Below are 12,037 nucleotides of genomic sequence, written 5' to 3'. Positions count from 1 at the left end.
TGAGGTCTCGACCCAGGTGACCTCGAGGACACGATGAGGGAAAACAGATCAATCAGTGTAGTCCCTGTTTCGACCCATGCGTAAAGACAGCAATAGACTTGTGATGTTCAATTAAAATGGCAGAAAAATGAAGTACTAAACACGCATGCAGAAGTGTATCTCCTGTACTGCACTATATCATCACTCTGGGCCTCTGCAGTAACCATGGTGATAGGCAGTTAAAATCCTGGATTTGCGACTGTACATGATCCATACAAAGTGATTCCAGCACATACTGCACACAGATCGCAAATGGTATTGTTGCTCGTGGACAATTTGAGGAAAGGAGTTCGAAAAGTAGACAAGCAACAGTGTGGTATGCAGTGGAAGTCTGAGTTGGGAGGAACTTAGATGCCTGATGCACCGTCGGATGCCGCCACCAATTGGTGAGGGGCAGCGCCACAACCTCACACACTGGGTACAGGGTTGGTCCTGTAAGCACCTAATTCCCTAATGGTGGATAGCATCAACATTCAGACAAGATGTCCTCACTGTCCCATACGCTCTCCTACCACAGCTTAGCTGTTAACGTACAATAGCTCTATAGAACTGGAGTAGACATACCCTGTCTGCTCCCCAAGACCTGTGGCTAATTAACTTTATGATGTTCATTGCCGTCTGGGTTTCTTGCTTTTGTCTCTCTCACATGAGGTAACCACGACTGTTTGGAGTCAAAAATGTTGTCATATCTTCAGCCCACTCCTCTAACCTCTCCACTCTAAGATGAAACTGACGGCCGCTGTTGCAATGCTGGAGAGGAACAGAAAAAAGCAAAGTCATCCACAAATATGGAGCACTTCAAGGGCTCCTTATCTTAGTCGTAGCACTGTTTATGGCTATGTCAAAGAGCACAACACATAAAACACTGCCCTCAGAAACACCAGTCTCCTGCTCAAAATAATCCGATACCACGTCCACCCCTGAACCTAAAAAAAGTGCTTGGACAGGTAGGACCGTATGAAGAGGGGAAGGTGGCCACGAAAGCCACATTGACGAAGTTGCTCGAGAATACTGTGTCTCCAAGTAGCGTATCACGCCTTGCTGATATCAACGAACATAGCGAAACAGTAATGTTTACATGGGAAAGCCTGCTAAACAACCGACTGTTACAGGGTCATGTCGTCGACGGTGGACTGTAATCTCCAGAATCCATGCAGAGCGGCTAAGGAGCTATCTGGTCTCTAACGACCAGATCAGACAAAGGTTAATCGTTCGCTCCAGCGTCTTTCCTACACAGCTCTATGGGCAGTCCTTTCCCTGTTTGAGGAGAGGTCTCAAAACTGCCTCTCTCAAAGAGCTGAGAGAGTGGCTTTTCTGCCATCTAAGATTGAAACATTTGAGGACTATTTCCTTTGACGCTGCTGGCACATGTCAAAGCATGAAGTAACCGATTTGATCGTACCCAGGTACAGCATCACGAATCTTAGACAGTGCCTATTCCAGCTCCACAAGGAGGAAGTGCAGTTTTAAGATACACACCAACTTGCCCCTCTCTGCAGTTGCACAGTAGCAGCGAAACATCGGATACTGGCTAGCATCACCAGTAGTCACTGCAAAATGCTGTGCCTCGCCTCAGCAGTGTCTCTGGGCACTTTCTAAAGACACTTCTGTTTCAGCATTACTTATCTTATTATACGATTGTGTTTACCAGATATCATCCTGATGACTTCCCGTACATTCATGGAACAAGGAAAACAGTTTATGATACTCAAGAAAGCTTGCCATGACTTTTTCCTGCTCTCCTTAATTACGGGACTAGCCTTGGCTCTCGCTATTCTGGGCTGTGAGGTTGTCTGCTGCTGGGTGGCATTTAAACCACCAAACAGGCACATGCCTGTCCCGGATCGCTGAACGGCACTAATCCGTCCACCAAGCTAGAGATGACCTGAAGACTTGGGATTGGTAAGTCAGAGGGATGACGGATCACTCATGATGTGGTCCACATATTCCTGGACCCTGTGATGGTGTTCAATCCGACAGCTGCCTCAACAGAGTCCAGTTAACCCTGCTGACCATTTTGGTGGCTTCTAATGAAGCAGTACTCCATTCAGTAAGTGAATGGAGAGTGGGAAGTGGTCATTGGAATGAAGTTCAATAACTGCTGAACAGTCAGAGAGCTGAAAATCAGAGTGATGGGTCGATGACATAACGACCCAGTTTCAGCGCAGAAATGAGGGGCAGTACCTGTGTTTAGTATGAACAGACTGACATGTCACGTGGCTCTGCAAAACCAGATTGGTTCGTTGGTTGGTTTAAAAGAGGGGAGAGGGAACAACTACTAAGTCATTGGTTCCTTGTTCCGATTAAAATAATTTCACAAGGGTAGGAGTAAAATTATCAAGACATACAAAATACAGCAGGCAGAAATGAGAAAACCACAAGAATGACAGAAGGGCAACGAACACTAAAATGGACAAAATCGGACAAGAAAAAAACAGACACACAAGGAGAGATATAGCAAGATAACAGATTATCATGGCTGCCTGATCATGAGAATAAAGAAAGAGAAGCCAGCCACTCTAACACAGTGAAACCTCCACCCTACAAGCACTAGAGTGGAGGACAGAGAGGGACAAAGGACATGTGCTAAAACCTAGATCAAATGATAAAACCCACCCTCACGAATAAAACTTAAAACTAAAGCTGCCGTTGAGGCATTGTCGCCCAACACAGAGGGTGCTATGAAAGTTGAAAGTCCGCCGCTGAGCGGCTAAAAGTGGACAGTCCATCAAGAGGTAGACGACCATCATTTGTGAGCTGCAGCGACACCGATGTGGGTCCTCGCAATGCAGGAGTTAACCATGCATTAGCCACGTATGGCCAATGCAGAGCCAGCACAGGGCAACTGATTCTCTGCGAGAGGACCGCACAGAAAACTTCCACACATTCGTAGTCTCCTTAATGACACGCTGTTTGTTGTGCATACTGTTATGCCATTCCGTCTCCCAAATCCGAATAACCCTGCAGCGTAAGACAGAACGCAGGTCAGCTTCGCAGATGCCGATCTCCAGAAGTTGTTTCCGCCTAGCCTGTCGGCAAGTTCGTTGCCTGGGATTCTCTGGGGTCCTGGAGTACACAAAAACACCACTGAACTATGGGACCGTTCCAGGGCATAGATAGTCTCCTGAATGGACGCTACGCAGGGATGGCGACGGTAGCACTGGTCGATAGCTTGTAGGCTGATGGAGTCAGTACACAGAAGAAACAATTCCCCAGGGCATGAGCAAATGTGCCCATGAGAACGAGATATGGCAGCCGGCTCTGCAGTGAAAACACTGCAGCCATCTGGCAAGGAGTGCTGTTCAATATGTCCTCCATGAGCGTTTTCGAAGTCCATATGACCATCAGCCATCAAGCAGTTGGTGTAAACCACTTTGTGGCCAAGATACATGTGGAGAAACAAGACGATGTGATAGCGGAGAGCTGCAGGATTAAAGTACTTAGGGCCATGCGTAAGGTCCAGAAGAATCTGAGGCCTAAGAGTACATCATGGAGGTGTACGTGAATGGACCTTGAGGAGACGACGTAACTGGAAGGACTAGTTCAGACAGAAGGGACAGGACGCGAACTGCGATCTTAAGCCCTGGCGTGAGCCGCCAATGCGGGAGATCAAGCGCCATGGCATGGGAAACGAGACAGTAACTCGGATGTGCAAGAGAACAATGAATGTGTACAACGTAGCTGGCGAGCAGTTTTGCACGCCTAACCTTCAATGGAGGGACTCTGGCCTCCAACAGGACTCTGGTCACCCGACTCGTTCTAAAAGCTCCCGTCACTAGGCAAATGCCAGTGGTGCACCAGGTCGAGTAAACGCAACTCTGAGGGCGCCGCCGAACCGTAAACAACAATCCCGTAGTCAAGGTGGGATTGAACAAGGGCTCTGTAGAACTGCAGCAGCTTAGAGCTATCTGCATCCCAGTTGGTACTGCTCAGGCAGTGGAGGGCACTGAGGTGCTGAAGCACTTCCGCTGAAGCTGACGAAGGTGAGGTAGCCAAGTCAATCAGGTTACGGAAACCAGTCCACTACAATGAGTGGATCATCATGAAGTTAAAGTTCTGGTTTATCGGTTTGACACTGACTGAAGTGCTGAAAACTGGAAGCCATGGGCTAGGGCCCATGACAGTCATGCCTTATAAATGACTCCCTGAAGGCGCTATTCAGCAACACCACTACTGGTGGAGCAGTATGGAATGTGGAAGTCATCCACATACAGCGAAGTTGAGACCGACGGCCCTACAGTTGCTGCTAGACCGTTAATCACTCAAAAGATAGACTCAGTATGGAGCCCTGCAGATCGTCATTCTCCTGAATACTGGGGAACTATGGGAGGCGCCAACTTGAACACAAAGTGCGAAACGAGAGGATGTTTTGGATCATAATCGGGAGTGGGCCCCAGAGACCCCATTCATGCAATGTGGCAAGCACATGATGTCGAAATGTCGTGTCGTATGTCTTATCTATGTCAAAAAATATGGTCAACAGATAATGGTGTCTGGAAAAAGCTCTTTGGATGGCAGACTCAATGGACACAAGATTACCAGCTGTAGAGCGACCCTGACAGAAGCTGCCCTGACATGGAGTCAGTAGGCCACGTGACTCCATGACCCGACCCCACCCAACCGCCAACACACCATACGTTCCAGCAGCTTACAGAGAACGTTGGTGAGACTGATGGGCCGATAGCTATCCACCTCAACCGGGTTTTAACGGGTTTTAGCACTGGAATGGTGGTGTTCTCCCGCCATCGCGATGGAAGGACGCCATCGCACCAGATCCAGTTGTAGACGAGGAGATATCGCCTGTAGTCAGACAAGAGATGTTTAATCATCTGACTGTAGATTCAATCCCCTCCCATGAGGTGTCAGGGCTACGTTCCAGGGGACCGAGGAGCTCCCACTCTGTAATTGGGCGTTATAGGGTTCACTATGACATGTAGTGAAAGAGAGGACTTTCCATCCTCTGAGGGTGAGAAAGGCTAGGGGTAGTTGTCCACCGCAGAGGCTCGAGCATAGTGGTCAGCAATCGCATTTGCGTCGGTAGATAACACGCCATTGATGTTGATGCCGGCATCTGTTAGGGTCTGGTTCACAAAAAGACGTCTGATCTTCGTCCGGACTTGGGAAGGTGATGTATGGCACCCAATGGTCGACATGTACCTTTCCAAACACTCCTGTTTCCATCGTTTTATAAGCTGGCGAACGTGGGCACAGAGCCGCTTTGAGGCTGTTAGGTGCTCTAGGAAAGAGTACCACTTATGTCGGTGTAGAGCTCACCGATGCTGTTTAATTGCCTCTAGTTTGTGTAGCAGCAACGATTTTAGGGAGTGACTGTTTAAGAACAAACGCAAAGCCGGTAGCGAACATCGGGGTCTGCATAGCCTTTTAGACCTTTCTGGCTTCACCACACGATATACACTAAGGGGTTTTAATTTTGAGTGTCTTTCTCTCTGCAAGGCAAACGCTACAGTCCATACTCCAGACAGGGTGATACTCAGAGCAGTTTCCACATTTCACGTGAGATTGACAACCAACTACTCTATTGGCGGCCTTCCCACATTTGTCCCAAGTGGCTTCTCACATCTGATAGTAGTCTGCCAAAAGTGCTGCCACTTTAAAAAGCGCACCGAGTGGGTGAAATAAGGACGCGCAAAGAGAGGAAGGAAACCTGCCTTGATATACTCTGGAAGTTTCGTGCGGTTGAATGCAAGTATAAAGGAGTCTAATTTCATTACATTGCAGTCCACCCTTTTCATTAGTTTTCTCATCAACAATCCGTGCTTGAGCCCACTCTAATTTAGTTTTTCTCTGGGAATGTCTACGAGATCCCTGCAAGTCACGACACTTGCTGGGGTTCAAGGTGGTGTTTAGATCTCTCTTGCATACTCCAAGACGTCTAGCTTTTTGTAGGTTAATTGCTTGGTGGAAAGTAGAAGTTTTCACCAAACAATATTCCATTGTACAGGCACATGACTGACTTTAAAGAACCATAGACTCCACCTACGCCCTTTTGGATATAGATGGGTGAAACCTTTCCACATGACTATGAAAAATACGTTCTAGCCAGCAGCATCCGTTCTGTTACTGTATATACCACCACTCCGAATACACCCAGAATCAGAACTAGTTACGAGCCCTTATGTTTGGGTGTTTGTACATACCAGTGGCCCACCCTTTCCAATGGGAGAAGAAAAAATTTCAAAGGATGCATCCCACAAGCAGCTAGGAAAATAGAAGCCCGCGAGTATAGAGCACTGCTTCCCTAGTTAAGCTTAACACTATACCGTCCGGCGACACCAGTGGTGTCGTGTGCGAAATAGCGGCCAATTTCACCACAGTGGTGTCGTGGGCATAGTATCGCGCAGTGGCTAGCGACATCACTTTAGTATCTTTTGCATTCTGTTGATGTTTTGTTTAGGTAACAATACGTTACACGCGTCAACAAGTTTCATTTTACTTAAGAACTTGTGCCCTTTCATCATGGCTGACGAAATAGACAATAGGATTATTTACGATGAATGCGCGGGCGTCTTGTCTGAAATTCCAGACGAATTTCGCTATTGTGAAGTAGTAGTTGTGGTCTTCAGTCCTCAGACTGCTTTGCCGCAGCTCTCCATCCTACTCTATCCTGTGCAAGGTTCTTCAGCTCCCCGTACCTACTGCAACCTACATCCTTCCGAATCTGCTTAGTGTTGTCATCTCTGTCTACCTCTACGATTTTTACCCTCCACGCTGCCCTCCAATACAAAATTAGTGATCCCTTGATGCCTCAGAACATGTCCTACCAACCGATCCCTTCTGGTCAAGTTGTGCGACAAACTTTTCTCCCCAATCCTATTCAATACTTACTCATTAGTTATGTGATCTACCCATCTAATCTTCAGCATTCTTCTGTAGCACCATTTTTCGAAAGCTTCCATTCTCTTCTTGTCCAAACTATTTATCGTCCATGTTTCACTTCCATACATGGCTACAATCCATACAAATACTTTCAGAAATGACTTCCTGACAAATCTATGCTCGATGTTAACAAATTTCTCTTCCTAAGAAACGCTTTCCTTGCCATTGCCAGTCTACATTTTATATCCTCTCTACTTCGACCAACTCCTTTACTACTTTAAGTGTCTCATTTCCTAATCTAATTCCCTCAGCATCACCCTACTTACTTCGACTACATTCCATTATCCTCGTTTTGCTTTTGTTTATGTTCATCTTATATCCTCCTTTCAAGACACTATCCATTCCGTTCAACTGCTCTTCCAAGTCCTTTGCTGTCTCTGACAATTACGATATCGACGAACCTCAAAGTTTTTATTTCTTCTCCATGGATTTCAATACCTACTCCGAATTTTTCCTTTATTTCCTCCACTGCTTGCTCAATATACAGATTGAATAACATCGGTGAGAGGCTACAACCCTGTCTCACTCCCTTCCCAACCACTGCTTCCCTTTCATGCCTCTAACCTAAATAACTGCCATCTGGTTTCTGTACAAATTGTAAATAGCCTTTCGATCCCTGTATTTTACCCCTGCCACCTTTAGAATGTAAAGAGAGTATTCCAGTCAACATTGTCAAAAAGCTTTCTCTAAGTCTACAAATGCTAGAAATGTAGGTTTGCCTTTCCTTAATCTTTCTTCTAAGATAAGTCGTAAGGTCAGTATTGCCTCACGTGTTCCAGTATTTCTACGAAATCCAAACTGATCTTCCCCGAGATCGGCTTCTACTAGTTTTTCCATTCGTCTGTAAAGAATCCGCGTTAGTATTCTGCAGCTGTGGCTTATTAAACTGATAGTTCGGTAATTTTCACATTTGTCAACACCTGCTTTCCTTGGGATTGGAAGTCTGGGGGTATTTCGCCTGTTTTACACATCTTTCTCACCAGATGGTAGAGTTTTGTGAGGACTGGCTCTCTCAAGGCCGTCAGTAGTTCCAATCGAATGTTGTCTACTCCCGGGCCCTTGTTTCGACTCAGGTCTATCAGTGCTCTGTCAAACTCTTCATGCAGTATCGTATCTCCCATTTCATCTTCATCTACATTCTCTTCCATTTCCATAATATTGTCCTGAAGTACATCGCCCTTGTATAGACCCTCTGTATACTCCTTCCACCTTTCTGCTTTCCCTTCTTTGCTTAGAACTGGGTTTCCATCTGAGCTCTTGGTATTCGTACAACTGGCTCTCTTATCTCCAAAGGTGTCTCTAATTTTCCTGTAGGCAGTACCTATCTTACCCCTAGTGAGATAAGCCTCTACATCCATACATTTGTCCTCTAGCCATGCCTGCTTAGCCATTTTCCACTTCCTGTCTATCTCATTTTTGAGACGTTTGTACTCCTTTTTGCCTGCTTCATTTACTGTATTTTTATATTTTCTCCTTTCATCAATTACATTCAATATTTCTTCTGTTACCCAAAGATTTCTACTAGCCCTCGTCTTTTTACATACTTGATCCTCTGCTGCCTTTACTACTTCATCCCTCAGAGCTACCCATTCGTCTTCTACTGTATTTCTTTCCCCCATTCCTGTCAATTGCTCCCTTATGCTCTCCTTTAAATTCCGTACAACCTCTGGTTCTTTTAGTTTATCCAGGTCCCATCTCTTTAAATTCCCACCTTTTTGCAGTTTCTTCAGTTTTAATCCACAGGTCATAACCAATAGATTGTGGTCACAGTCCACATGTCTTACAATTTAAAACCTGGTTCCTAAATCTCTGTCTTACCATTATATAATCTGTCTGATACCTTTTAGTATCTCCATGGTTCTTCCATGTATACAACCTTCTTTCATGATTCTTAAACCACGTGTTAGCTATGATTAAGTTGTGCTCTGTGCAAAATTCTACCAGGCGGCTTCCTCTTTCATTTCTTAGCCCCAATCCATATCCACCTACTACGTTTCCTTCTCTCCCTTTTCCTGCACTCGAATTCCAGTCACCCATGACTATTACATTTTCATCTCCCTTCACTATCTGAATAACTTTTATTTCATCATACATTTCTTCAATTTCTTCGTCATCTGCAGAGCTAGTTGGCATATAAACTTGTACTACTGTCGTAGGCATGGGCTTTGTGTCTATCTTGGCCACAATAATGCGTTCACTATGCTGTTTGTAGTAGCTTACCCGCATTCCTGTTTTCCTATTCATTATTAAACCTACTCCTGCGTTACCCCTATTTGATTTTGTGTTTATAACCCTGTAGTCACCTGACCAGAAGTCTTGTTCTTCCTGCCACCGAACTTCACTAATTCCCACTATATCTAACTTTAACCTAAACATTTCCCTTTTTAAATTTTCTAACCTACGTGCCCGACTAAGGGATCTGACATTCCACGCTCCGATCCGTAGAATGTCAGTTTTTTCCTCCCGACAACGACATCCTCTTAAATAGTCCCCGCCCGGAAATGCAAATGGGAGACTATTTTACCTCCGGAATATTTTACCCAAGAGGACGCCATCATCATTTAACCATACAGTAAAGCTGCATGCCCTCGGCAAAATTTACGGCCGTAGTTTACCCTTGCTTTCAGCCGTTCTCAGTACCAGCACAGCAAGGCCCTTTTGGTTATTGTTACAAGGCGAGATCAGTCAATCATCCAGACTTGCCCTTGCAACTACTGAGAAGGCTGCTGCCCCTCTTCAGGAACCACGCCTTCGTGTGGACTCTCAACAGATACCCCTCCGTTGTGGTTGCACCTACGGTACGGCTATCTGTATCGCTGAGGCACGCAAGCCTCCCCACCGACGGCAAGGTCCATGGTTCATGGAGGGGCTATTGGCAAGAAATTTTATCTCAAAAAAATGAAAGAAAAGCAGAATCTTGTAAGATTGTTAAATACGTCCAACAAGAATTCGGCGATCGCTACGGTTGCCAACTGATTCGGATGAATCAGACGAAGAAGACAGTGCAGAATGGTCAGACTGATTTACCGAGGACCAGTAATAAATTTGAAGGATATCTTAGAATTACATATTGGGAACGATGTATTTGAATATATTAGCAACGAAACCTAAAAGTACTACAGTCAAAATTGCAGTAGAATGAAACTGGATTAAAAATGCCGAATTTGTCGAGGTTACGGGACCTGAACTTAGAAAATGGTTTGGGCTTGGTATGCTTATTGGAATTGTAAAAGAAAGCAAGGATCCATGATTACTGGTCAAAGATTCCGTTGATACAGGCACCGATATTTCGCAAAACGATGCCCCGTAATCGAGTCAAACAAATATTTTTACATTTTTTCGACAGGAATAAAATTGGATAATGCCGACCGGCTTATCAAGGTGCAATTCGTAATTCATTATTTTTTCAAAAAGTTTAAAGAAACGTTTAATCCAAGTGAAAATACCTCAATTGATGAAGGAATGGTAACGGCATGGGACGTTAAATGGCTTCAAATGGCTCTGAGCACTATGGGATTCAACTGCTGTGGTCATCATAGAACTTAGAACTACTTAAACCTAACTAACCTAAGGACAACACACAAATCTGTGGTCAGTAATCCACTAGAACTACTTAAACCTAACTAACGTAAGGACATCACACACACCCATGCCCGAGGCAGGATTCGAACCTGCGACCGTAGCAGTCGCACGGTTCCGGAATGCGCGCCTAGAACCGCGAGACCACCACGGCCGGCGGCGGTTAAATTTTAATGTTTACAATCCGTAAAAAATTCGGATGCTGTGTGATTCGAGTACGGGATACATTTCCTCATTCAAGATATATTCCGGCGCTGGACAGCCTTTAACAAGAACAGTGATGGAACTATTGACATCTTCTGATGGAAAGTGGTATCACCTCTGCTCGGGAAAATTATTATAACAATGTAGAAATTGCAGAGTAGTTACTTGAAAAGAAAATTCGAGTTTGTGGAACGATATGGTAAAATAAAGGATTCCCGGAAAATTAAACCACGCAAAAGTCAATGTGTTTGAAGCTCGTCATCAACGGAAAGGTGACAAGTGGCCGTCGACAAGCCAAGTAATCCGACTTAGCGCTGCCGGTGCCAAGCGAATGAATTTCTACGAGACGTGCGGACGGCAAAGTGTCAATACAACTGAGGTGCAGCAGGTTCCCCGGAGGTTGCCTGCTAACAACCGTTCCACCTCAACAGCCATGCATGGTATCAGGGCGCACCCCCTAGAGATTGAAGATTTTTATAGAGAATTTCACCATCCTCGCGATTCGGGCGGTGAAGTCAAAACACATCGTTCCACTGCCGCGCTACACGGTTAAATGACCTCTGTCTGCTATGCAAAAGATTGCTTCCACAGCAACCGGTATTGGTGTGCCCAGGCAAAAGAAGTTTGTTACATGAATCCTGACGATATGTATTCCGTCCATTGTACTGGTGCTAACTCAGAATGAGGCAACTTACGACGTCATTCTGGAGCTCCACTTCACCTCCACTGCGGCAAGGCGTCCCCTGAAGAAGCGGTCGTTGAACTGCAGGAAGAGGGCGTGGATGTCGGGGGTGGGGTCCGTGTACTCCAGAGACGGGTCCACGAGCGACGTACCCGCCGCGCCTTCGCGGGTCATCCCCTCTTCTGCCGAGTATGTCTTGCCCTGAGGAGGTGTGTCCACCAGCTTGCTCATCGCTGCTCGCTGAAATCAAGTAAGCTCGAATATTAAGAATTTTAGTTTAGATGTAGATGAAGACAGGATAAACTAACAGTAGGTAATTGCAGCGACTTTCAAGACTTGGGCCAGCCCGGTGCCAGGGGCATGCCCACTGGGATTAGCTCTGTGGACACCACCAACAACGTAGGTTTCTATCTCACTCTCACTCGTGGAACGCTGCGGGTGGTGTAGAGTAGTACTTTTAGAGCGTAGCATAGGATCAGATAATAGATACTAGCGCACTAACCTTGTATACAGCTTAGCAGTGAATGTAACATGTACAGCGAACAACGACAGTCAAAACAAGAAATACCCATAGTAGAGGAACACAAGAGTACACATCCTGCAGTAGAAAGATAGCTATAGTAATTGTAAATTTAC

At 45.6% G+C, this 12,037-nt stretch overlaps 1 protein-coding gene across 2 annotated transcripts in view; it reads right to left on the bottom strand.

Moving 5' to 3' along the window:
- Window positions 1–12,037, bottom strand: part of LOC126272785 (DNA-dependent metalloprotease dvc-1-like) — a 63,547-nt gene that overhangs the window by 39,385 nt on the left and 12,125 nt on the right. For both annotated transcript variants that reach the window (XM_049975932.1, XM_049975933.1), the window contains exon 2: window positions 11,415–11,641. In XM_049975932.1, the coding sequence (XP_049831889.1) occupies window positions 11,415–11,641 (227 nt within the window). The remainder of the gene's footprint in view (window positions 1–11,414; window positions 11,642–12,037) is intronic.

Source organism: Schistocerca gregaria, chromosome 5 (assembly GCF_023897955.1).
Source record: "Schistocerca gregaria isolate iqSchGreg1 chromosome 5, iqSchGreg1.2, whole genome shotgun sequence".
Classification (NCBI taxonomy): domain Eukaryota; kingdom Metazoa; phylum Arthropoda; class Insecta; order Orthoptera; family Acrididae; genus Schistocerca; species Schistocerca gregaria.
Note: the sequence above shows the minus strand (reverse complement) of the source record. Positions and strands in the feature narration are given on the sequence as shown.